This window comes from Xiphias gladius, chromosome 6 (assembly GCF_016859285.1).
Source record: "Xiphias gladius isolate SHS-SW01 ecotype Sanya breed wild chromosome 6, ASM1685928v1, whole genome shotgun sequence".
Classification (NCBI taxonomy): domain Eukaryota; kingdom Metazoa; phylum Chordata; class Actinopteri; order Istiophoriformes; family Xiphiidae; genus Xiphias; species Xiphias gladius.
Window position 1 is genome coordinate 11,211,500 of NC_053405.1, and position 22,312 is coordinate 11,233,811.

At 40.1% G+C, this 22,312-nt stretch overlaps 2 protein-coding genes across 6 annotated transcripts; one reads left to right on the forward strand and one right to left on the reverse strand.

Annotated features, from left to right (window-relative positions):
• The first annotated feature begins 141 nt into the window (after positions 1-141).
• On the forward strand, positions 142-16,058 carry LOC120790436 (protein NLRC3-like). Of its 4 annotated transcripts, none has more exons than XM_040127932.1 (12): positions 142-255; positions 359-608; positions 6,251-6,353; positions 6,457-6,558; positions 7,215-7,293; positions 7,497-7,692; positions 8,361-10,176; positions 10,768-10,941; positions 12,027-12,200; positions 12,312-12,485; positions 12,910-12,956; positions 13,172-16,058. In XM_040127932.1, exons 2-12 carry the CDS (start codon positions 581-583, stop codon positions 13,720-13,722), a joined length of 3,444 nt encoding a protein of 1,147 aa, XP_039983866.1. In that variant the 5' UTR covers positions 142-255; positions 359-580; the 3' UTR covers positions 13,723-16,058. The 4 variants fall into 4 exon arrangements, with proteins under 4 accessions (XP_039983866.1, XP_039983867.1, XP_039983865.1 ...); XM_040127931.1 differs by lacking the exons at positions 142-255; positions 359-608 and adding exons at positions 3,671-3,770; positions 3,915-4,341; XM_040127933.1 differs by lacking the exon at positions 359-608 and having other exon boundaries at positions 176-287.
• Positions 16,059-17,344: 1,286 nt separating this feature from the next.
• Positions 17,345-20,759, reverse strand: smim7 (small integral membrane protein 7). 2 transcript variants are annotated; one of them, XR_005707531.1, is made up of 6 exons: positions 20,626-20,759; positions 20,353-20,394; positions 19,561-19,610; positions 19,367-19,457; positions 17,974-18,085; positions 17,345-17,589 (listed from the first exon to the last, which is right to left on the reverse strand). XR_005707531.1 is itself a non-coding variant. In XM_040127719.1 (5 exons), the coding sequence occupies exons 1-5, from the start codon at positions 20,649-20,651 to the stop codon at positions 18,070-18,072; spliced, it is 225 nt and encodes a 74-aa protein (XP_039983653.1). In that variant the 5' UTR covers positions 20,652-20,759; the 3' UTR covers positions 17,345-18,069. The 2 variants fall into 2 exon arrangements, 1 of the variants encoding a protein (XP_039983653.1); XM_040127719.1 differs by having other exon boundaries at positions 17,345-18,085.
• Positions 20,760-22,312: the final 1,553 nt, after the last annotated feature.

The window sequence follows — 22,312 nt, forward strand, 5'->3', positions numbered from 1 at the left end:
CAAAGTAGTTTTAGTCTGCCACCTTATCTTACAGTAAACACGTTGGCCCAAAGCTTGGAGGAGACTGCAAACGACGGCAAGCGATCGTGTGTCCGGACCGATTGTGGCCAGGCCCCAGTGGCCGTCGAGCGACATTGCACTTTAAGGCACTTCCTGTGCCAGGCTTGACTTTTCGGGCGAGAGCGTCCGAGTCCATTCGCAGCTGCGGTCTACGGTCAGGACTGTGGTCTAGACTGCAGAGGGCCCTGGTCCTGGGTGCGTTTCGAAAGGTTTTTCTTCAGCTGAAGGTATTGTAGCTGACTTTTGACAGTCTTTTACGCTCGGTAAATTACTTTCTTTTTTTTTTTTTTTCCCTCAGAGCACTACCCCCACCAATGCCGTGCCCTGCCGAATGCGGGCGGAGGTGATGATGAACCGTTACGTCTCACGGCCGCGGCGCGCAGCCGTCGAAGAACGAGTTCAGCGTGCGTCAAATAAAACTGAACAAGACCCGTTGTTATCGTAGAGTTACGGTGTAATCTGACCACAGAGGATCTTAAGTGAGAGCCGCAGAACAGACGAAGTCTAAAACTGATAACCGATGTGCAGCAGGCTGACGCTTCATCAGCGTAAGTATCTTATTTTACCATGTGCGCAACTTTGCAGACTCTCCTCAAGGGGAAAAAGCCACCGTGCAGAGCGTTGTGAAGTCCAGACCTGTAGTCAGTACTGGTTTCTACGGATTCTCTTGAGTTTTTCACACAACCAGCACACAGACGTGGGTCGCAGGACTTTTGAAATAAGTGCGGTTTGCACCTGATCGTCCTCGGCTAATAAATTAGAGCTGAAACAAGCATTGTGTTATTGTTATTCGGGTTAACTGTTAGTATTGATCCGCTTGTTTTTTCCCCCCAAGAAAATAGTGAAAAATGCTCATAACCAGTTCCCCCGATCTCAAGGTGACGCTGTGAAATTATGTCTTTTGAAACAGAGAAAAGCAGGAAATCCTCACATCTGAGAAGCTTTATCCAGCAGGATAAATGACTTAAAAAGCTGTCGATTATCAGATTTTCTTTGGACTGACTAATCTGCTATTTGTTTCAACTCTTCTCACAATATTCTTAATGAAGAAAACTCTGTTTTCTATTCTTTTAGCTCATTATAAGTGTGTTTTATGTAGAGGTACATGACACACAAGGCTGGTTACCAGAGACAGTGGCAGACCAATATTGCAGACTGATCTTTAATGCAGAATCTTTGGCCCCAGGAGAAAAAATAACACCAGGAGCAATTTTTGACATGATTTAAAGGTGCTGTGTGTTTTGAGCTTTGCTGTGGTTCCGTCATGAAACTCCTGAACTGTTTCGCCCAAATCATCAACCTGAGAGAGGACAGAGCCAAAGAATCTCAGGGGGAATTTTGAAAATGGCTCTCAGCAGATAGTTGGTTCAAACAGAGGAACACGCTACCCCGAGCAGTAACAGGAAGCGTCACGCTGCGACACACCAACGGGTGCGGAACCTCACACAGAGCGTGACAACGAAATGCTGTGGGTGAGTTGTCTTTTGCAGTGGTCTATTTTTGGTTGGTAACTTGAAAAATTAATCTGAACAGTGAGGCTACCATAAACCAGTTTTTTTCTGACTACATATAGCCTAAACTAAAGGTATAATAGACCTACATTTTATACCTTTCAAATTCAGGCTATATTGCACAGAAGCACAGTAGCAGCCTACCCACCTACGTTCTATGTAAGCAAGAATGGAAATGGTTGACTGCTACTGGGACCTTATAATGGCAGTATCATGACAGTAATACTAAATGGTATTGTTACCACGGTAGCCTACTGGACATTGTATAGGCCTAATAATGTAAATTACAGTGGTGATACTGATATTACCTTGATACTCAACTGTTTGTTAGCTATCCATTGTTTTGATGTGATATGGCAGCGGAGGCCAAGGCTACTCAGATCTTTTACTTAAGTAAAAGTAGTAATACCACATTGTAGAACTACTCTGTTACAAATAAAAGTCCTGCATCGAAAATGTTACTTAACTAAGAGTAAAAAAAGTGTCAAAAACCAAAAATTTCCTTAAAGTACCAGAAGTACTCAATATGCAGAATGGCCCTTTTCAGATTGGATTATAAGTATTGATGCATGCATGTGTTCATTACTTTAATGTTGCAGCTAGTAAAAGTGGAGCTAATTTTAATTTATTTATACATATATTACTCTGCATACTGCTGAGTAGGTTGTGAATTTTTCCCTGGGGACCGATAAAACCAGATTTATAATTTATTTATTGAGTACATTTTGTATTGTTGATCGGAATCTGCAAAGTAACTAGTCACTAGAGCTGTATAAATGTAGTGGAGTAAAAAGTACATGTATATGTTTTCTTGGAAATGTAGTGGAGTAGAGGTATAAAGTAGCAGAAAACAGAAATACTAAAGTAAAGTACAAGTACGTCGAATTTTTGCTTAAGTAAAGTAGTAGTGGATCTGGTAGTGGAGGGTCAGCTCAATTTATAAACTAAGTGACTTTGCTCTAGTTCAGTGCAGTGATCATTGGGTTTGCCCACATTTTTTCACCCGCCATAGCAATGGTGAATAGGTCTTAACAGAGCCACACATTTACATGTATGCAGCCAGTAATTATTCATTTTTAATTGAACACAAACGGTTTTACATTTTAATCAGTTATTTTTTAATTCAACAGAACAAATAATTGTGGACAGAGAGAGGGTTGCTGCCCTTCGACTGCTGCGCCGTAAGATGCAAATGAGAAAACAAAGGGGTTTGGGTGCACCCCATCAATCAACCGAGACAAGAACTGGGTGTCAAGATCTGTAATCATTTCCTGTTTTATTTTGAAGTTGGTTCTGTGTTGATTACTGTCTCCACCTTAATGTCTTGCACCTGTGTCTTGTTTTCTGTGTATTTAAACCCCGCCTCAGTTCTCATGCTTGGCCAGATTGTCTTGGTTACTATCGTGTTCAAGCTCTCTCTCATTTAGTCCTGATTGATTCACTGTGTATGATCTGTTTTTTCTGTATTTTTGTGACCCTCGATTCTGCCTGTTCCTGATCTGCCTTGTTGCCTGGTTTAACTGACTCCTGGTATTTTGACCTCTGACCTCTGATTTTGGACATTGTACTTCGGCCTGACTCTCTCTCTCTCTCTCTCGCACTTGGGTCCACACACACCTGCCCTTACACTGGGGGCATGCCACAGGAGCTCCGGGCAGATACTGAGAGGCATCGCAAGTACTTTAGAATGAGTGAAGTTGAGATGGGCCGAGTTCTCTCCATAATTGGACCCAACATCACAAAGATGGACACAAATGACAGAAGTCCCATCGAAGCAAAACAAAAGCTTGCGGTCAAGTGTGGAATATTTAGATGGTTAGAGGCAACTGTGTATCCTTCTGCGTGCCCTGACTCGTTGTGGTGGAATTCACTCAATCCTCCTGCTGCTCCTGTTTTTCCTCTTCCTCTGGGTCCTTCTCTGTCACCATATTGCCTGTAGTGCTAGAAGTAAAACATTCGTAAATGTACTATGTAATTACTCCTAAAAATTAAAAGTAAAATAATGATTTTTGTTACTGGCTTCATAATGGGGATTAAGTAAAGAGTGAAAATGGCTTTTCTCAGAGGACTAACCATCTGTTTGTCATATGTGGCAACAGAAAGGACATTAGGAAGACATACTTCCAGTCACAGTGGTTTAAAGCTGATTTCTACACCACTTCACATACGAGTCTCTCAATCTGCCACTGTAAATGTGAAGTAAGTATATTATCAAACACGTTTATAATGGGAAACACATTTGCATACTCGTACCCCCACCCCTCACTCTGACAGCTTATATTACAACTATAAGAAGAGCTTTTCTATTGTCCTGGTTGTTGTCCACATTCGGGATTATGGTAGGTCCAGTGATGGGGAGTCTTTGCTGGATCAGTGCTGGGCAGAGGTCTGGAGGCTGGAAGACTCAATGTACCTGAAGATGTCATCATACCTGGGGTTGAACATCTACGTAAGATGCCCTTCCATGCTGAGTTCGATCTGAAAACCCATCTGATGAGGCCCTATCCAGGACGCAACGTCCTTCAGGAGAGTCACATTTTTAGCTACAGAATTCCTTGAAATGTCGTGGGAAATGTCTCCGGCATCCAAGCATCCAGGTGGCGGATCTTCCAGAGAAGGATCTACCCCTCCCGAAAAAAAATGGATGCCATTGTGCTGTCAGCCTGCATTTGCACAACTTTCTCCTCAAACACACACAGAATCGGAGATGGTCTGATGAGCGGGACGGGAAACAACTGGAAGACGTGGAGAGGATGGGGGGGCAACAGAGGTGGGCAGGAAGCAGCATGCGGTGAGGGACAAGCTGTGCCAATATTTCAACTCGCCTGAGGGAGTGTACCATGGCAGGACCTTATGGTGTAGTTGAGATAGATATGAAGTAGGGGTGCAACTAACGATTATTTTCATTATTGATTAATCTGACAAGTACTTTCTCGATTAATTGATTAATTATTTGGTCTTTTGAAAGTAAAAAAAATAAATAGTGAAAAGCACCCATTATACTTTCCCAGAACCGAAGGTGCTATCCTAATATTCCAAGTTTTAACTGATTACCGATTCAAAACCCAGCGACATTCAGTTTTCTGTCATATATGACAAAGAAAAAATGCAAATCCTCACATTTATGTAACTGAAATCCGAAAATGTCAGGCATTTTTGCTTAAAAAATAATTGAAACAATTAATCGTTTAGATTAATTTCAGTCGATCAACGAATCGATTAATCTACTAATTGTTTCAGCACTATTGTGAAGATTGAGAACTTTGTGCTGTCCTGGAGTCAGTAAACAGTCTGGTAATTTAGTTGACTGCTTTAAGTATGCTGGAAATGTTGCTGTATTTTTTATTTTTTTTTCAATTAAATCGTTTATTACAACCCATCTGGTTGAAGTGTTTTCTATAAACATGGTGTGGCTAGGCATAGATTATGTGACTGAAAGAAGTTTTGCCATGTTTACTTTTTCACACTAGAATTGATCATACCACTGTAATAAAATATTTACCATAAAAATGTTTTCCACGACGTGCAGACGTAAACTTAAAATTATGTGTAGACACCCACTACTTAAATTTGACTTCTCACCTGAAGATTCAATCTCCAGAACTATGGCTCGCCAGGCAATGTCGTTTTTGCCATTGTCTTTGTAATAATGTGATTATGGTTATATTTCTTGATCTCAACAAGTAGTCTCTCGTCATCCATTGTACACACATGAGAGACAGCAAGAAGTGAGGAGAGGGTGAGTGAGTCAAGCTGCTATGGAAGCCAGGATAAAAAAAAAAAAATTTAGTATCGCACAAACTCCAACAGAAAACTTTGTTGAAATGCATTTAAGCATATATTGCAGGGAGCTACCAGCTGTATATCATTAATTTATAGATATAACTATCGCTACATAATAAAACTCTATAACCTCGTTATAGTTCACTGTATATCACTGCAACAAAGTGCATTATTTGGGCATTTCATTGTAACTTGGAAACTGATTATGCTTGTCATCATAGAAATAGATCACAAGATTGTGATATTTACTGCAACTTCAATTAAATTTTATTCAATTCAAATTTATTTATATAATGGCAAATCATAACAGAGGTCAGGGCACTTTTGATGTAGAGCAGGTCTAGACCATACTCTTTATAACTTCTGCAATATCTGCTGCCTTACCTTTGAAACAGCTCTGCTCGCTAACCGGAGCTGATCCAGTCTGCAAATGCGTTCCTCTGTGCCTGTCCGTGGCGGTAGCCTTCAGTGTTGACAGACAATAATGAAAAATGCTCAGCATAAGTTCGCAAAATGTAAAATCAAGTATAAAAAAGAGAAAAGCAGCAAATCATCACATCTGAGAGTCTTTGACCAGAAAATGTTTGCCAAATTTGCTCGATAAATTACTTATACAGTAAGTCGCTTATCAGAAGAAGATTAATTATCTTTCAATTGAGTAGTCTGTTATTTGTTTCAGCTTTTCTCATAAAATTGTCTGACTTCTTAATGTAGAAAACTTCATATTCTGCTTGGCTAAGCTGCTGGGAATTAACAAACGTGAACTGAATTGTGTATTTAGGCTTTTGGTGAACTTCCTGTGGTAGGTCATTTCTCTGTATGTTTCTCATTTGACTGAGAAAAATGACCAGAAATAAAGTGCAAGCTCTCTTAGCATGTTGTTTGTGTGTATGAAGGTGTCAGCTCTGCCATGAATCAGTGTGAGGAGACAGAGGAAGGAGTCCTACCCCATAAAACCATTCAGTGTGGGGAAGCAGACAGCCTTACCGAACCTCAGAGGTAAGATGAGGATTTCTTAACTCTCCACGTCAGAGCTCAGCACTCCGATCACACCATCATTATCATTATTCGCTGTTAAAAATCTCTTTCTGTTATGTTGAAGGCCACAGCAGGAGCAGCATGGAGAAGATGCTTCTGAACCAGGACCCAGCTGTGTGTCCTTGAAGAGTGACTTTTCGAAGGAGGATGTTATTAACTTCCCTAAGTAAGTTGTAATATGCATCAAAACATGAACATACATTAACATATTTTCTCTACTATGTGAGTTTTAATAGATTACAGTCATTAGTGTTGTTTCTCTGTCAAGACCCAACAGCAGAGACCAAACTCTGCAATTGGATGATGTGACATGGCTAATATGATCGCTTCATGAGTCTTGCACTCTGGTTATCTGTTCCCTCAAAAGTCAGCCATTTGCTTTGAAATTTTTCAATGGTGCAAATTTGCTTGTCCAAGTGTAACAAAGTCGAACGACGTGCAAATTGTCTGTAGATAAGTCCCAGTTTCTGCCTCTCATGTATTAGCATTACATTCGAGTAACCATGGTAAGAATTAATTTATCTAAAAAATGAACAAAGACTCTCAAAGTCTCCTCAAAGACTCTTGTAACCATCTTGATGGAAAAATATTCAGTCAGTTGGCTAGTCAGTGGACATGTGTCACAGTGGTACCATGGTTTTGGATTATCAACTGAAGATTTTTCCATGCCTTTTTCCAGTTATTGAACTTTAATCTCAGTTGGCCCAAAATCGGAGGATCCTTTAGGCAGGTAGTGTTCAGTCAGTTTTTGTGAGCATGTGAACTTTAACCGTTGTGTGTTGACATACATAAAAGAGCAAATGAATCTTTGTTTCTCCACAGATTTCTAGAGAAGATGTCTGAGGTTGACAGCATTCCGTCTGCCCAGGAGCCTCCCAAACAACTGGAATCAGTATTTTCGGTCTGTACATGTACGACAGTTCAATAAAACAAAAAAAACATTACATGACTAAACCTGTGTCTGGAGTTACATTTAAACTGATAATTTAACAATGTGCTCCATACACATTTTTGGTGGAGTGGATGATATGTTAAAAAAAATCTGACAAATGTATTCCAGGGTTTTGGTGTTGTTGTGTAATACAGTATATTATTTTGTTCCAGCTGCTTGAGGAGAAAATTGTCACTTATGTCAAGAATGAACTGAAGTGGCACCAGAAGGTTCTGAGTTCAGATCCACAAAGCTCAGAGACGCAGAGGGAGGAAGCAGATGGTGGCAGCAGAGAGGCATTTCTGAAGATCTTGTTGCACTTCCTGAAGAGTATGAAGGAGGAGGAGCTGGCTAACTGTCTGCAGAGCAGTAAGGATTTTTGTAACGTTTTAACATGGTTGAAAAGTAACATGACCTTTCCAGATATCTTGATTAATTAGCTTCTGTCTATTTCTCTGTAATGTGCGGTTTACTCCCCCTGGCACTTTTTTGTTAGGAATATATATCATTTCATTCAATAAAGAGGGAAGTATGAAGAGAGTGAAAAAAGGCTCCCGTGCAATTTCGATAAACTGTCTGTTAGCAAGCTCAGTAACATAGCTACTAATGTTACAGTAAGTTCACACAGTATTCAGAAGACATGTTTGTACTATTGACTCCTGTCTCGTACCTGTGTGCAAACCCCTCCTCTTATGTGAAGCTGTATATACTCCCAAAGAGAAGGTTAAATAAACGTAGATGGTGCAACACAGTTAACAAGCTGTGTTAGCTTCCTCGATTTTGGACTCTCCATGTCTCTGTTCCGCCAAAGTTCAGCACTGTCAAAATGGTTTGCAAATGGTGTGAATTTGTGTTAAAGTTCACTAAAATTGAGCTTGATGCAAAAGGTTAGTGCAGATTTTTCTCGGCCCCATTAATGAATCCACTTGTTGCAACAATTCCACATAGTTACCCGTGTGACCAAGCCTTAAGGAAAATGAAAGTATGATATTTACTTTTTAATTCACTCATTGATTATTTGTTGTGTGTCTATTCAGGAGGTCTTGCTGCACATTGCCAGCGTGAACTGAAATCTAATCTGAAAAAAAAGTTCAACTGTTTGTTTGAGGGGACTGCTAAAAGTGGAAACCCAACTCCTCTGAATCAGATCTACACAGAGCTCTACATCACAGAGGGAGTGGGTGGAGGGGTCAATGATGAACATGAGGTCAGACAGATTGAAAAAGCATCCAGGACACCAATCAAAACAGAAACGACAATCAGATGTGAAGACATATTTAAACCCTCACCTGGGAGAGATCAACCAGTCAGAACAGTGATGATGAAGGGAGTGGCTGGCATTGGCAAAACAGTCTTAACACAGAAATACACTCTGGACTGGGCTGAAGACAAAGCCAATCAAGACATACAGTTCACATTCCCATTCACTTTCAGAGAGCTGAATGTGCTGAAAAACAAAGAATACAGTTTGGTGAAACTACTTCATGACCACTTCAATGAAACCAAGGAGGCAGGAATCTGCAAGTTTGAAGAGTTCAAGGTTTTGTTCATCTTTGATGGTCTGGATGAGTGTCGACTTCCCCTCAACTTCCAAAACAATGAGATCTTGACTGATGCTGAAGAATTAACCTCGGTGGATGTGCTGCTGACAAACCTCATCAGCGGGAAACTGCTCCCCTCTGCTCACCTCTGGATAACCACACGACCTGCAGCAGCCAATCAGATCCCGTCTGAGATGATTGACATGGTGACAGAGGTGAGAGGCTTCACTGACCCACAGAAGGAGGAGTATTTCAGAAAAAGATTCAGAGATGAGGAGCAGGCCGGCAGAATTATCTCCCATATCAAGACATCACGAAGCCTCCACATCATGTGCCACATCCCAGTATTCTGCTGGATCACTGCAACAGTTCTGGAGGATGCCTTGAAAACTAAAAAGGTGGATATGCTGCCTCAGACCCTGACTGAGATGTACATCCATCTCCTGGTGGTTCAGTCCAAACTGAAGAACATCAAGTATGATGGAGGAGCTGAGACAGATTCACACTGGAATCCGGAGACCAAAAACATGACCCTGTCTCTTGGAAAACTTGCTTTTGAGCAGTTGCAAAAAGGCAACGTGACCTTCTATGAATCAGACCTGACAGAGTGTGGCATCGATGTCAGAGCGGCCTCCGTGTTCTCAGGGGTGTTCACACAGATCTTTAAAGAGGTGAACGGGTTTGGCCAGGAAAAGAGCTTTTGCTTTGTTCATTTGAGTGTTCAGGAGTTTCTGGCTGCTCTTTACGTCCATCTGATGTTCATCAACTCTGGAGTCAATCTTCTGTCAGAGGAACAACTGATCTTCCAGAAGTCAACAGAAGAAAAATCAACAATTGAAGCAAAATTTGCAGTGGCACACTTCTACCAGAGTGCAGTGGACAAGGCCTTACAGAACTCAAATGGACACCTGGACTTGTTCCTCCGCTTCCTCCTGGGCCTTTCACTAGAAACAAATCAGATTCTCCTAAGAGGCTTGCAGACACAGACAGGAAGTATCTCACAGATCAAGCAGGAAACAGTCAGATACATCAAGAGGAAGATAGAGGCGAGTGCCTCAACAGAGAGGAGCATCAATCTGTTCCACTGTCTGAAGGAGCTAAATGACCAATCTCTATTGGAGGAGATCCAGGGGTTCCTCAGTTCAGGAAGAATCTCCAGTGGGAATCTCTCTCCTGCTCAGTGGTCAGCTCTGGTCTTCATCTTACTGACATCAGAAAAAGAGCTGGATGTGTTTGACCTTTGCAAATACTCTGCTTCTGAAGGGGCTCTTCTGAGGCTGCTGCCACTGGTCAAAGCCTCCAAGAAAGCTCTGTAAGTACATTTGGATTTATTCATCATAGATCACATAAATACAATAGAAGAGAAAAAAGAAACTGGACAGGCAAAATTTTCTGAATGAAACTGGTTGAAATTTAATTTTTTTTTGCCTGTGAGATATTGTATTATATTAAATTTAAAGCACTTGGAATATCAGCTGAAGTTGAGTGAAAGAGTTTGAACTGTAGGTAGAAGTGTTAGCATTTGAAGGTGTTTTTTTAAAGTGTAAGAAAAACAAGCAGCTGAAATCAGAAGTTCAAAAAGTTGTGTTTAAAATTTGAATCTGTATGTATGAATAAGTACACAGGTTTCAAAAGTGTGGTATTTGAACATTGGGTCTGTTGACTTCAATGAATTAATTATCAATTAAACATTTGACATTTTAATAAACTATGAAATATTTCTTTGAATCTAAACTCAACTCTCCTAATAATGCTGAAAATTTTAAAGTTTGAATGGCATTCCTATCTTGAAAAATTTGGAAGAATATGGAATATTTATAACGATATAAATATGAATGTGAAAGCATGCCTTGCTGAATGTATCTACAAATGTTATTTGTCTTGTTCGTGGTTATGTCTTCAGGCTGAGTGGCTGTAACCTCTCAGAGAGAAGCTGTGAAGCTTTGTCCTCAGTTCTCAGCTCACAGTCTTCTAGTCTGAGAGTCCTGGACCTGAGCAACAACAACCTGCAGGATTCAGGAGTGACGCTTCTCTCTGCTGGACTGAAGAGTCCTCATTGTACACTGGAAACTCTCAGGTGAGATCATGTTACAATGGCTCTCCAAATGTTTTGAGATATTTTTCTAAATAATGCTGCTTCATGCAGTATTAACACTCAGTTACAACAGTTATATATCGAGCTCCGTTAGAAAGGAAAACAGCAAGAATTTTAGCCAGTGCAAGGGGGAGATTATGCAGTGTCAGAAAGTATTCAGGCCCTTTCACTTTTTGAAACTTATATTGTGTTGTAGATTTAATTTTAAATGGATAAAATGCTATTTTTGCACATCAATCTAAACTCAATAACTCATAATGACAATGTGAAAATATGTTTTTAGAAAACTTTGCAAATTCTTAAAAAAATCAGAAACTCTTATTTATGCAAGTATTCAGACCCTTTGCTGTGGCACTGTTGTCACTGTGGTCAAGTGCATCCTCCTTGTTTAATTGTCCTTGAGATGTGTCTAGAACTTGAGTGGAGTCCACCTGTGGCAAATTGAATTTACTGGAAATAGTTTAGAAAGGCACACATCTGGTTATATAAGCTCTCAATATTCAAACTGCAGGACAAAATCCGAGTCAAGGAACTCTCTGTAGACCTCTGCGATAAAATTTAGGTATAGATCAGGGCAAGCGTATAAAGCCATTTCTAAAGCTCTGAGTGTTCCCAGGAGCACAGTGACCTCAATAATTGTGAAACGGAAGAAGTTTGGAAACACCAGGACTCTTCTTAGAGTTGGCCGTCTGGCCAAACTGAGTAACTGAAGAAGAAGGACCTTGGTCAGGGGGTTGACCAAGAAGGACAGACGACCATTTCAGCAGCACTCCAGAGTTGCCACTTTGAGTAAAAGGCATATGAAAGAAACAAAAATTTTAAATCTACAACACAATGAAGTGTTAAAAATTGAAAGGGTTTGAATACTTTCTGAAGCGACTGTATGTCACCAAATTTAGCACCTTGTAACTGCTTAACATCTAGATGTAGATCTGATATTTCAGTTTCACCGAGCAAATTTAAAGACTTTGAATACTGGCGTATTCTCCTTGTGAGCTATACAATGAGACAACATTTTTTCTTTCTGTCTTTGAGCCTTGACTTCTTGTTCATTGTTGTCTCTTCAGGCTGAGAGTGTGTAACCTCTCAGAGAGAAGCTGTGAAGCTCTGTCCTCAGTTCTCAGCTCACAGTCTTCTAGTCTGAGAGTCCTGGACCTGAGCAACAACGACCTGAAGGATTCAGGAGTGAGGCATCTCTCTGATGGACTGAAGAGTACTCATTGTAAAGTGGAAATGCTTGGGTCAGGATTCCAAGTTGTCAAAATTACAGTATTGTTGTAATGTGGTGACTTTCACAGACCTAGCACTAACCTCAGTTTATCTGACAGGTGTGTTGTTTTATGTGTCTACAGGCTGTCAGGTTGCATGATCACAGAGAAAGGCTGTGCCTCTATAGCCTCAGCTCTGAGTTCCAACCCCTCCCATCTGAGAGAGCTCGACCTGAGCTACAATCATCCAGGAGAGACAGAAGAGATGCTGCTGTCTGCTGGACTGGAGGATCCACACTGGAGACTGAACACTCTTAGGTATGGAGAGGTTAGCTGGAGGCACAGACACTGTCTGATATAGGATTTGTGAGAGAGTTGGGAAATATGTCCTTTATCTGTCAGCCTGTGGCCCTGACCAAACAGACCAGAAAGAAGTGGCATTTAAAAAAGACTGATGGCCGGACAATAGGCCTGAGAATAGGTTTGGGCAGTCACCTGTATTTAGAGATCCCCTGGTTACCATTGTATGAGACTGACAATATTTACTGTAATTTGGGCAATGTAAATTAGTTATTTTAGCCAATAAATAATTTTGTTATTTTAGCCAATAAATTCATTCATTAAAACTTGCTCAGATCAGTCCTGACACCATTCCTCGGGAAATTTGCCTCGGAACAATTGTAGAATACATGTTTCCATCGTTAAAGATAATGTGATGGTCTAACCCACATCCCACTTTCAGGTTGGAGCCTCGCGGAGTCCGATGGTTGACACCAGGTCTGAGGAAGTGTAAGTGTGTTTTTAGTTTCATCCATTCATTTAACTGTTTATGGAAACCCCAACTTAAAACCATAACCTATCCAAAATCTGAGAATAAAGGAATAACTGATGCCATGTTTTCACCATTAAAATGTTTAAGAACTTAATAATCGAGCAGTCGATAAATGAACAAATGATAAACGAATAACTGCAGCTGTATTGAGTCTCTTGTGTCTCTCCATCAGATTTCTGTGAACTTACTCTGGACCCAAACACAGCAAACAGAAACCTCATACTGTCTGACAACAACAGAAAGGTGACATGGGTCTTAATTGACCAGTCATACTCTGATCACCCAGAGAGATTTGACTACTGCTGTCAGCTGTTGTGTACGAATGGTCTGACTGGCCGCTCTTACTGGGAGGTTGAGTGGGAGGGAGAGGATCTTATATCAGTGAGTTACAGTGGTATCAGAAGGAAAGGAGGCGTAGCCGACAGCAGGTTTGGAGGAAATGATCAGTCCTGGAGTCTGTGCTGCTCTGCTGGTGGTTACTCTGTCTGGCACAACAACATAGAAATTGTCCTGCCCTTCTCTTCCTCCTCTGACTCTAACAGAGTATCGGTGTATGTGGACTATCCTGCTGGCACTTTGTCCTTCTACAAGGTCTCCTGTGACAAGCTGATCCACCTCTACACCTTCCACTGCACATTCACTGAACCACTCTACCCTGGGTTTGGGTTCTTGTTTGGTTTTAGAGTCTATCCAGGTTTCTCAGTGTCTCTGTGTCCAATGTAGAAGCTCCAAGACGTTCACACTATCATCAGCCATGCATGGAAAAATGCAGCCCTCTCATTCATTTCAAAGGGTTCAGGATTAACTTTCATTGCAGCATGACATGATATGATCAAGTAAAACATTTTTTCTGACCAATCAAAAAAAAAAGTTCCTGATTAATTATTTTATAACTTGAACAGCATTTTTCTACCGTTTACCTCACAATTGTTGAGAAACAAGATAAAATAGTTCTCACTGCGACAACTTTTCAGAATGTAAAGTCTTGTCTCTGAAAATTATTAACTGGTGTGCAGTGTTTTGGCATCTGATAAGTCACCTCTCATGCTGATCCACCTCTACACCTTCCACTGCACATTCACTGAACCTCTCTACCCTGAGTTTGGATTCTTTTTTGGTTTTAGCGTCTATCCAGGTTTCTCAGTGTCTCTGTTTTCGATGTAGAAGCTCCTATGGTGTAGAGAAACATTCACACTTCTGTAAATAGATCCGTCTGTACAAATTCTTACACACATATAGACACACCATCCATCCATCCATCCATCCATTTTCTGACGCTTATATGAAGTCACGTCACGGTGGCAGCAGGTTTAGCAAGGCAGCCCAGACATCCCTCTCCTTAGCAATGTTCCAGCTCCTCCTGGGGCATCCTGAGGCGTTCCCAGGCCAGATGAGATAAATCATTTCTCCAGCATGTTCTGGGTCTACCCCGGGTACTCCTACCAGATGGATGTGTCCAGAATGGAAGGCACCCAGGAGGCGTCCTAATAGATTCCCATACCACTTCAACTGGCTCCTTTCAATGCAAAGGAGCAGCAGCTCTACTCCAAGCTCCCTGCAGATGTCAGAGCTCCTTATCGTATCTTTAAGGCTGAGTCCAGCCACCCCATGGAGGAAACTCATTTCAGTCGGTTGTATCTCATTTGGGGCAGAAACTCCATCCTAACCTGAAGGGAGCAATCCACCGTTTTCCAGCAGAGTACCGTGGCCTCAGACTTGGACATGCTGACCCTCATCCTAGCTGTTTCACACATGGCTACACACTGCCCAAGTGCATGCTGAAGGTCTCGATCCAATTAAGCTAACAGAACCATGTCATCTGCAAATAGCCGAGATCCAAACTGGACGTTCTCCTCCTCCCGGCTGTGCCATGAAATCCTGTCCATGAAGATCAGAAACAGGACTGGTGACGCGGGACAGCGCTAGCGGAGGCCAACACTCACCTAAAATCATGTTTAACGTCCTGCCGCGAATATGGACATAACTCTAACTTCGGTAATATAGGAACCAAATTGCTCGTAGCAACAGCCCGGAACCCTATATTCCTGCAGTTTCCCCCACAAGATCCCCAACGGACCCGGTCATAGGCCTTCTGCAAGTCCACAAAGCACATGTAGACTAGATGGGCAAACTCCCATGACCCCTCAAGTAGCCTTGCAAGGGTAAAGAGTTGATCCAGTGTTCCATGGCCAGGACGGAATTCGCATTGCTCCTCCTGAATCTGAGGTTCGACGATTGGTCGGAGCCACCATTCCAGACCCCTGGAATAAGCTTTGGCTGAGAGGCTGAGCAGTGTGATACCAAAATAATTTGAGCACATCCTCCCCCATTTTAAAAATGGGAACCACCACCCTGGTATGCCAGTCCACAGGTACTGTCTTTGCCGTCCCCTTTGCCCTCTCCTCCCCTGCTGAAAACAGCCTGGACCAAACCCTGCTTCCCCTTTATAAGACACCAGATGGTTTGCCAGAACTTCCTTTAAGCAAACCAAAAGTCCTGCTGGTACCTGTGTACTGATTGAGAAGACCCCTTGGCTTGGACAGCCAGGTCCATAAGGCCTCCTTCTTCAGCTTGACGGCTTCCCCCACCACCAGTGTCCACTAGCAGGTTCTTGGGTTGCTGGCACAACAGGCACTGACAACCTTCTGACCACAACCCCAAACAGCCGCGTCCACAATGAATGGAACATGGCCCACTCAGATTCCATGTCCCTTACCCCAGGATGCGTTCAAATGAGGTGGGAATTAAAGATCTCACGGACAGGGGGCTTTGCCAGTTTGTCATGAAAACTGCAGTAGTTTTTATAGTCCCAGGTTAACTTTCAGCACAATTGATTCAATGCTTGTCTATTTGCAAATATGTCCTCCACAAAATATCACTGGCTGTAACCTTACTACAGGTTGAAATATCTTTCATTCAGACTTTTGTTTTACTGATGAACGAGCATCATGTTTTGTTTCATATAAGAACAGGCTTTATAGGCTGTCGTGTTGACTTTGATATACTGGTAAAACTGCTCATGTATAAGCCTTTGAATGGACATTGTCATGTCCCTGTCTGTCTGAAAATAAATGTTTTAATACTTACTTATTATTGGCTATGTGTCTGTTATTTCTATAAAAGTATCCTGAATATAAATAATTCTGGTATTAAAAGTGCCAGAAATAAAACAATAAAAAGTTCATGAATAATATTAAAGTCTCAATCCAAAATTCTCCTTTATTGCATGCATGCAAGGGTAGCAGCATATAAGTACAAGTTTCAATGATTAAACTAGAAAATGCGCTCAGTAGAGCATAGAACTCCACCAAGGACATTATCAAACAACATACACCAAACTTCAGAGGAATAAAAAATCAAATTAATAGTTAATGATCCAGATCTGCCCCAAAATTTAACGGGTTCTTCCCTGGCCCATGCCCCGTCCTTCCACCAAGTTTGTTGCAAATCAGTTCTGTACTTTTTGCGTCATCCTGCTGAGAAACAAACCAACCAACAGAAGCGGGGGAAAACATAACCTCCTTGGCGGAGATTAAACGGATACATCCGTTTGATTAGAGTATATAAAATCAAGCATAAGATCTGTGATTAAATAGATTTCTTTGATTACATTGGTATTTGATAAGCATGATAAATAGTATAACAATTCTATTTATACTGTTAAGGCAAGAAATCAGTTAGTACCGTTCCCCTACAGATTACACCCAGTGGTACTCTTTCTAGCTTTGCAGTTTTGTTTTTTTCCTTTACCGAGGTTTTGAGATTATCAAATTCGAAATTCTGCCTCCACCCCAGTACAATGATCCTACAAAAAAATGTAGTTGTTCATTCTCAAAACATTCAAACAAAACAGAGTCTGTGAGGCAGCATTTAGGCACAGTGGTGAATGCTAAATGCTAACATCACTGCTAAAAATACATATAAATTAGAAGTGGCAGACTACTAATTTTCGAGTGTGCTGTTCACAAACGCTGCTCTCCCACAAATACAGTTGTAGGAGGTTGACTGAGGGTCAAATGGAGATGGAAATTGAGATGGTAGTCAAGTTTAATTGTTAGTGGGATTTTAAAGTCGCAGTTTGATTAAAAGCATATTTCCAAGGCAGTTAAGTATGTTGATTTCTTGTATATTAACGGCAAAAACTGTATAGTATAACAAGTGTATAGTACATACTGTATACAATTAGCATGGGGTACAGATTGGGTATTATTAGCAGGAAGTAACAAGTCATGCTGTCATTTCATCATGGATAATGACAGTGGCAAAGGAAATGTATCTAAAGCATTAGTCATGTCATTGCGAGGTCAGTATAGACAGTCAAAACTATTAATTAACAGACATTGGATAAGAAAACTGTCATTTTTATTGTTACGAATGAGGATACATTTACAATATAGTGCATATACGTTTACTTACAGCACGTGCCCTAAAACAAAAGAAAATTATATTTTTTTATTTGAGAGGCTGCACACAACCCACATAACAGCAGAGAAGTAAAATTTTGAGATATTTGAGCCATTTATCGTATCATATCATAAAGTGACAGAGATGGTTCTGGCTTGTCTGTTGGATCCAGCTGAATTCTGACGCCTGTGCAGGTAAAAGAAATAAAAAGATGTTTCAGCATAAGACACAGAGCACGATCCTTAAATGACTGACAGCTAACAAGCCACAGAAAAACATTTTCTTTCCTGTTAGCGAAGGCTGCCCATCATTTTCAACCCTGCTGTTATGTTTAATAAACGAACTGAAATGCTGAAGAAAACGTCTCATATTCTATACTGAAGCATAAGTGCAAATTGATGACACATGTCCAGCAGAGGGCAGGGGTGCTGGTATAGTTACAGCTTAAACCAAAAAAAGTAAAAACGTAACAATTTGTATGAGACAAAATAAATACAGCGATTCATAAATTCTTGTACAGCCAGAAGCGGATTTAGAATTTGAGGTGGTAAAAAAATGGAGCATAATTACAGTTAAAAAGGGCCAAAGGAACAGAGAAGTCCTATCAAAGACAAGTTTAGAGAGTCCATCTTGAAAATGTGGGAGTCTGGTCTCCGAAAATGTTGGTCATGATCCAAACAATCTGTGAGGATTGAAGACATTCAACCAGTTAGATGAGAAACAAGTTCACAGCACAATTCTAGGACTGTTTAAAGCAGAGTTGAAGCATAAGAGGCAGGATGACGGACGGAAAGTGGGAATGTAAAACACAAATATATGAATAACAAAATAACTAATGTGTACCGTACATCCCACGCTGGTAAGTATTCACATTCCTACTTGAAACCTGTGACTAAAAATATAAATCATTGTGTGTTTCTAAACTAATTTTGATTGGAAATATAAGCCTGTGGAACCCCTGTGGAAATTTTTTTTATTTTGAGTGAATGATGTCAAAAACATTTTAACAGCCTCGGAAAAAAATTAGCCTTAATTGTTGGCTAGTATATGGCCCTGAATCATAAGACCTGTCAATCAATTTGAGAGTGATGTTGCATTTTTTACATTTGGAGTATCTTTTTAACCCTGTCACGTACCTCACCACGGTCTAAGGCAGTTTCACGTGTTTCTGGTGAAAATGTGTCAACATAAATTATTTACATAGTCTTAAACGTGATTTTACATTTCTGTACTATTCTTTACTATCTACGACATCAGAAAGTCAACAGAGGGATTATTCTTTAAAGGATAAGGCTTATGTTACTCTTTCATACTATCAACAAATCCCACAAGAACTACTTTCTGACTTCCTTATCCAGTCTGTGGCACTCAAGCCCAACTCCACTGGTTCCTACTGAAGATTTAAATCTTGAAAAACAGGTTACAAATACACAGATTCATTTTTAAAAAGGCTAGACACTAGTTTTTTTAGCAAACGTTATTCAAGCAAGAGTAAATAGTTCATTTGCTGGGAACTATTTTCACCCATCAATAAACATTCGATGCTCTAGTGAGTGTAAATGGCACTAGGAGGGTGTATGTGAGATTGATTCAAAATAAACTACAGTGCCAATGAATGAACACGTCACCCAGTGTTACCATGTGGCTCGCTTATGTAGTTTTAGTAGTTTTTGAACAACAATGGAGCTCTACGGCACAGTGGAGTAAGACAATACTTGTCAGCCAGATCGGTTTATTATCTATTTATTGTGGATTATGGTCTTTCCATGGGACTTGCTGATAATACCAAAAATATAGAGTACTGCCAGCTTTTCTTTAAAGCTGCATTATATTTTGAAACTTTCAAAAACTAAAAGTCCATCCATAGAGGAATAAAAGCGAGAGAGCAGCACATTCATGATTACGTCCTGATACAACTATTTTAAAGTACATGACCAGTATTGACTAACGGTTTCATACTCACAGGATCATGCAGAACATGATGAAAATGTTCCACAGAGCGATGAAGATCCGAAAGTATCGCAGGCTGAGCAGGAACTCTCTGATGTTGTCACCTGGAAGATACACTAATGGTTTTTTTTTGGCTGTGCTTTTAGATATCTGTGAAACATTACATTTTCTTAATTTTGTCTCTGTCTCTCTAACATTCATACACACCTGTTTGTGCTCTGGACTCATCTCCAAATCCCTGGGCCTCCTTCCTTTTGCTGCAAAACATCCACAGTCAACCTATTGTTTGATTTGTTTATTTTATTGGTACTTTTTTTAGCAAGGTGGTATGACCTCATATAATTTACCTCACTCCAGCTGAAAAGTTAGCCAGCTCACTAACACTGGCACATTTAAGGAAATAAATTATAAATTAATTAATGAAATGAAATGAAATATTGATTTATAGCCCTGTTACATGTCAGGTTTAAAGCAACAATGGTTAACCCTCTGGAGTCATTGTTACATACTCTGAGCACATTTTATTCACAGTAACATAACTTGATTTTGTACATCATGTAGAGAGCAGCTGAGAGTGAAAACAGTTGAAAGTGCTGACGTAAGGCTTTCACACACCTCACGTCATGTCATCAACTTTTTAATGTAAAATTAAAAATATATCTATATATTTTCATTGATGTACAGGCATATATAAACTTTCAATGAAAAGGGCACAACAACAAGTTGGGATAAAATAACTTAACATGTAAACAGACTATATTATGATCTTATTTCTTACATTTTTCTGGTGAATTCGTGTGTTTAAATAGCGAAACAATATGTTTTCAAACCCTGAACTGTTCTATAATAATATTTTTGAGCGATTATCAAAAAAGATTTGTACATTTTTATGTTTTATGTTTGTCTTGTTACTTATAATTTACTTTCCAGGCAGCTTTATACTTTGTGTATAATGACAAAATGATAAGTGAGACTTTTATCTATGGATGCAGTACTCACAGTTTGAAATTCAGCACAGCCCCTGCATTCACCAGTAAGGTCCTGGAGAGCATAGAGAGACGAAGTGTTTGTTTACAAGACATATTATTTACCTGCAGAGCTAACATTAGCTGCTGAGCTAGCATTAGCACGGAGCTAGCTAGCTTGTTACACCGCCATCTATCAGACACCACCGTGTATAATAACACACACAGAAAACCTCTCCGTTAAGTTAAAAACAAAAAACAAAAACGTGTCCCTGTGTAAAAACGTGTCAGACATTGTACAAATTACCCGAATATCAGCAGATCTGCGATCATCTTGTTCTCATCACATCACAGAGACGCCTCGCTTCCGTCTTCGTGCACGCAATCAGGATGTGACCAATGGGGTTTCACCGCCCCGACGAGTCGTCCCGGAGGTTTTAATTCCCTACGTTTGACTTGTCAGGCAAGTCTCCGGCAAGTCTCCGCCTATCACGTCGTGATGTTTCGGCAGCAGTGGGTGGTAAAAGCTGTGGCTAGGGAGCATAGTAAGGGGGTCGGTACAATTACTAAGAAGTTCTACCTGGAGGACCAAAATTAGGGAAAAACATCATTTTTATAATCCGCAGGGGAAAAAATATCCTAATTTGCAGACCCTAGATTTGTCAACGAGCGCCATCTTCAGGCAAGAAACGTGACAGCACCAGCAATTTCAGCTATAGACAAAAAGTGCAGCTTTAAAACAGATAGGAAGGCTGTTATGCTTACATTTGATGTCGTTTTGAGTTGACTATTTACCCCCCCCCCCCCATAAAGAAAGAAAGAAAGAAAGCGATTAAGATGAAATAAATAGATGCTGATACTGCACTCTGCCTTTGGATAATCCTCTCTACCAACAACATACCTTCTCTCAGCTATTCTTATCAATTTAAACTAGTTTCATGAATAAAATTAACTTTAATTTGATTATTATTCACAGTCCACAGTTTATAGAAACCAAGACTCTGAAATCAATATAACACATTAAGAGTCAAAAATGAAATGGCAGCTACTGAGATATGTTTTGTAGTTACTGCAAATTTAAAAGCTGTTTTCAGGGAAATTACATATTTCTATGGCATACTTTTTTTGTTCATATAGTAAACCAGATCAGGTCAGAAAGTCAGATATGTAAGCACTATGGGCTGTATATCACCTGGTAAAACTCAAACATCATGTAAATAGTTCATATTATAATTCAGGTGGTGGTTTCTTTGACATTTTTTGACTAATTTCTGAATTGTTTTAAGTTCAGTTCTTCGTTTTATTACTTTCAATGCATGAAAAAAATAATTTTATTGAATGATTATGAACACGCAAGTTTAGCTACATGCTCCTCTTGTGGTTAGGAGAATCATTCAACGGGTTTTCAACAGTAAAACCCTCTGAAGACATGGATAATAATAATAATAAATAATGTCAAAAACTGGTTGGTTCGTTAGAAACTTCATTGTAGTCACCAGACGGCATAAATAACACAAACAAAACGAGCCAAATTATTGAGGACAGCAATAGAGAGCGAATAAATTGATTTAAAAAAATAAACAGCATGACCTCAGTAGATGATCTAGTGATAAAAAATATTAAAAATGGAGAGAGGCTGGGTGAAAATTTCAGATGGACAAAGGAGGCTATGGATTTAATAATACACATTATTGAATAAAATGAAAGGGCGGGAGGGAGCATTTAGATGAATGATCAATACATTTTCAGTCATCTCAAATAACTAGAGATTTTAGAGATGCCAGCTTTCCAGCTAGTGGTGTTAGGGCCCCCTAGTGGTCGCGGAGGTCGTTACTCTGATTGTTATTCTCAAGAATTCAAAGCAAAAATAAAAAATAATTTAAAAAAGTATATATTTAGGTTTTTAAAATGCATAAGATCGTGCTGCTGCTTACTTATGTGTGTTTGGCAGCATCGTGCCCTTAATCACAACATTTCTGCATCGTCTGGGGGAA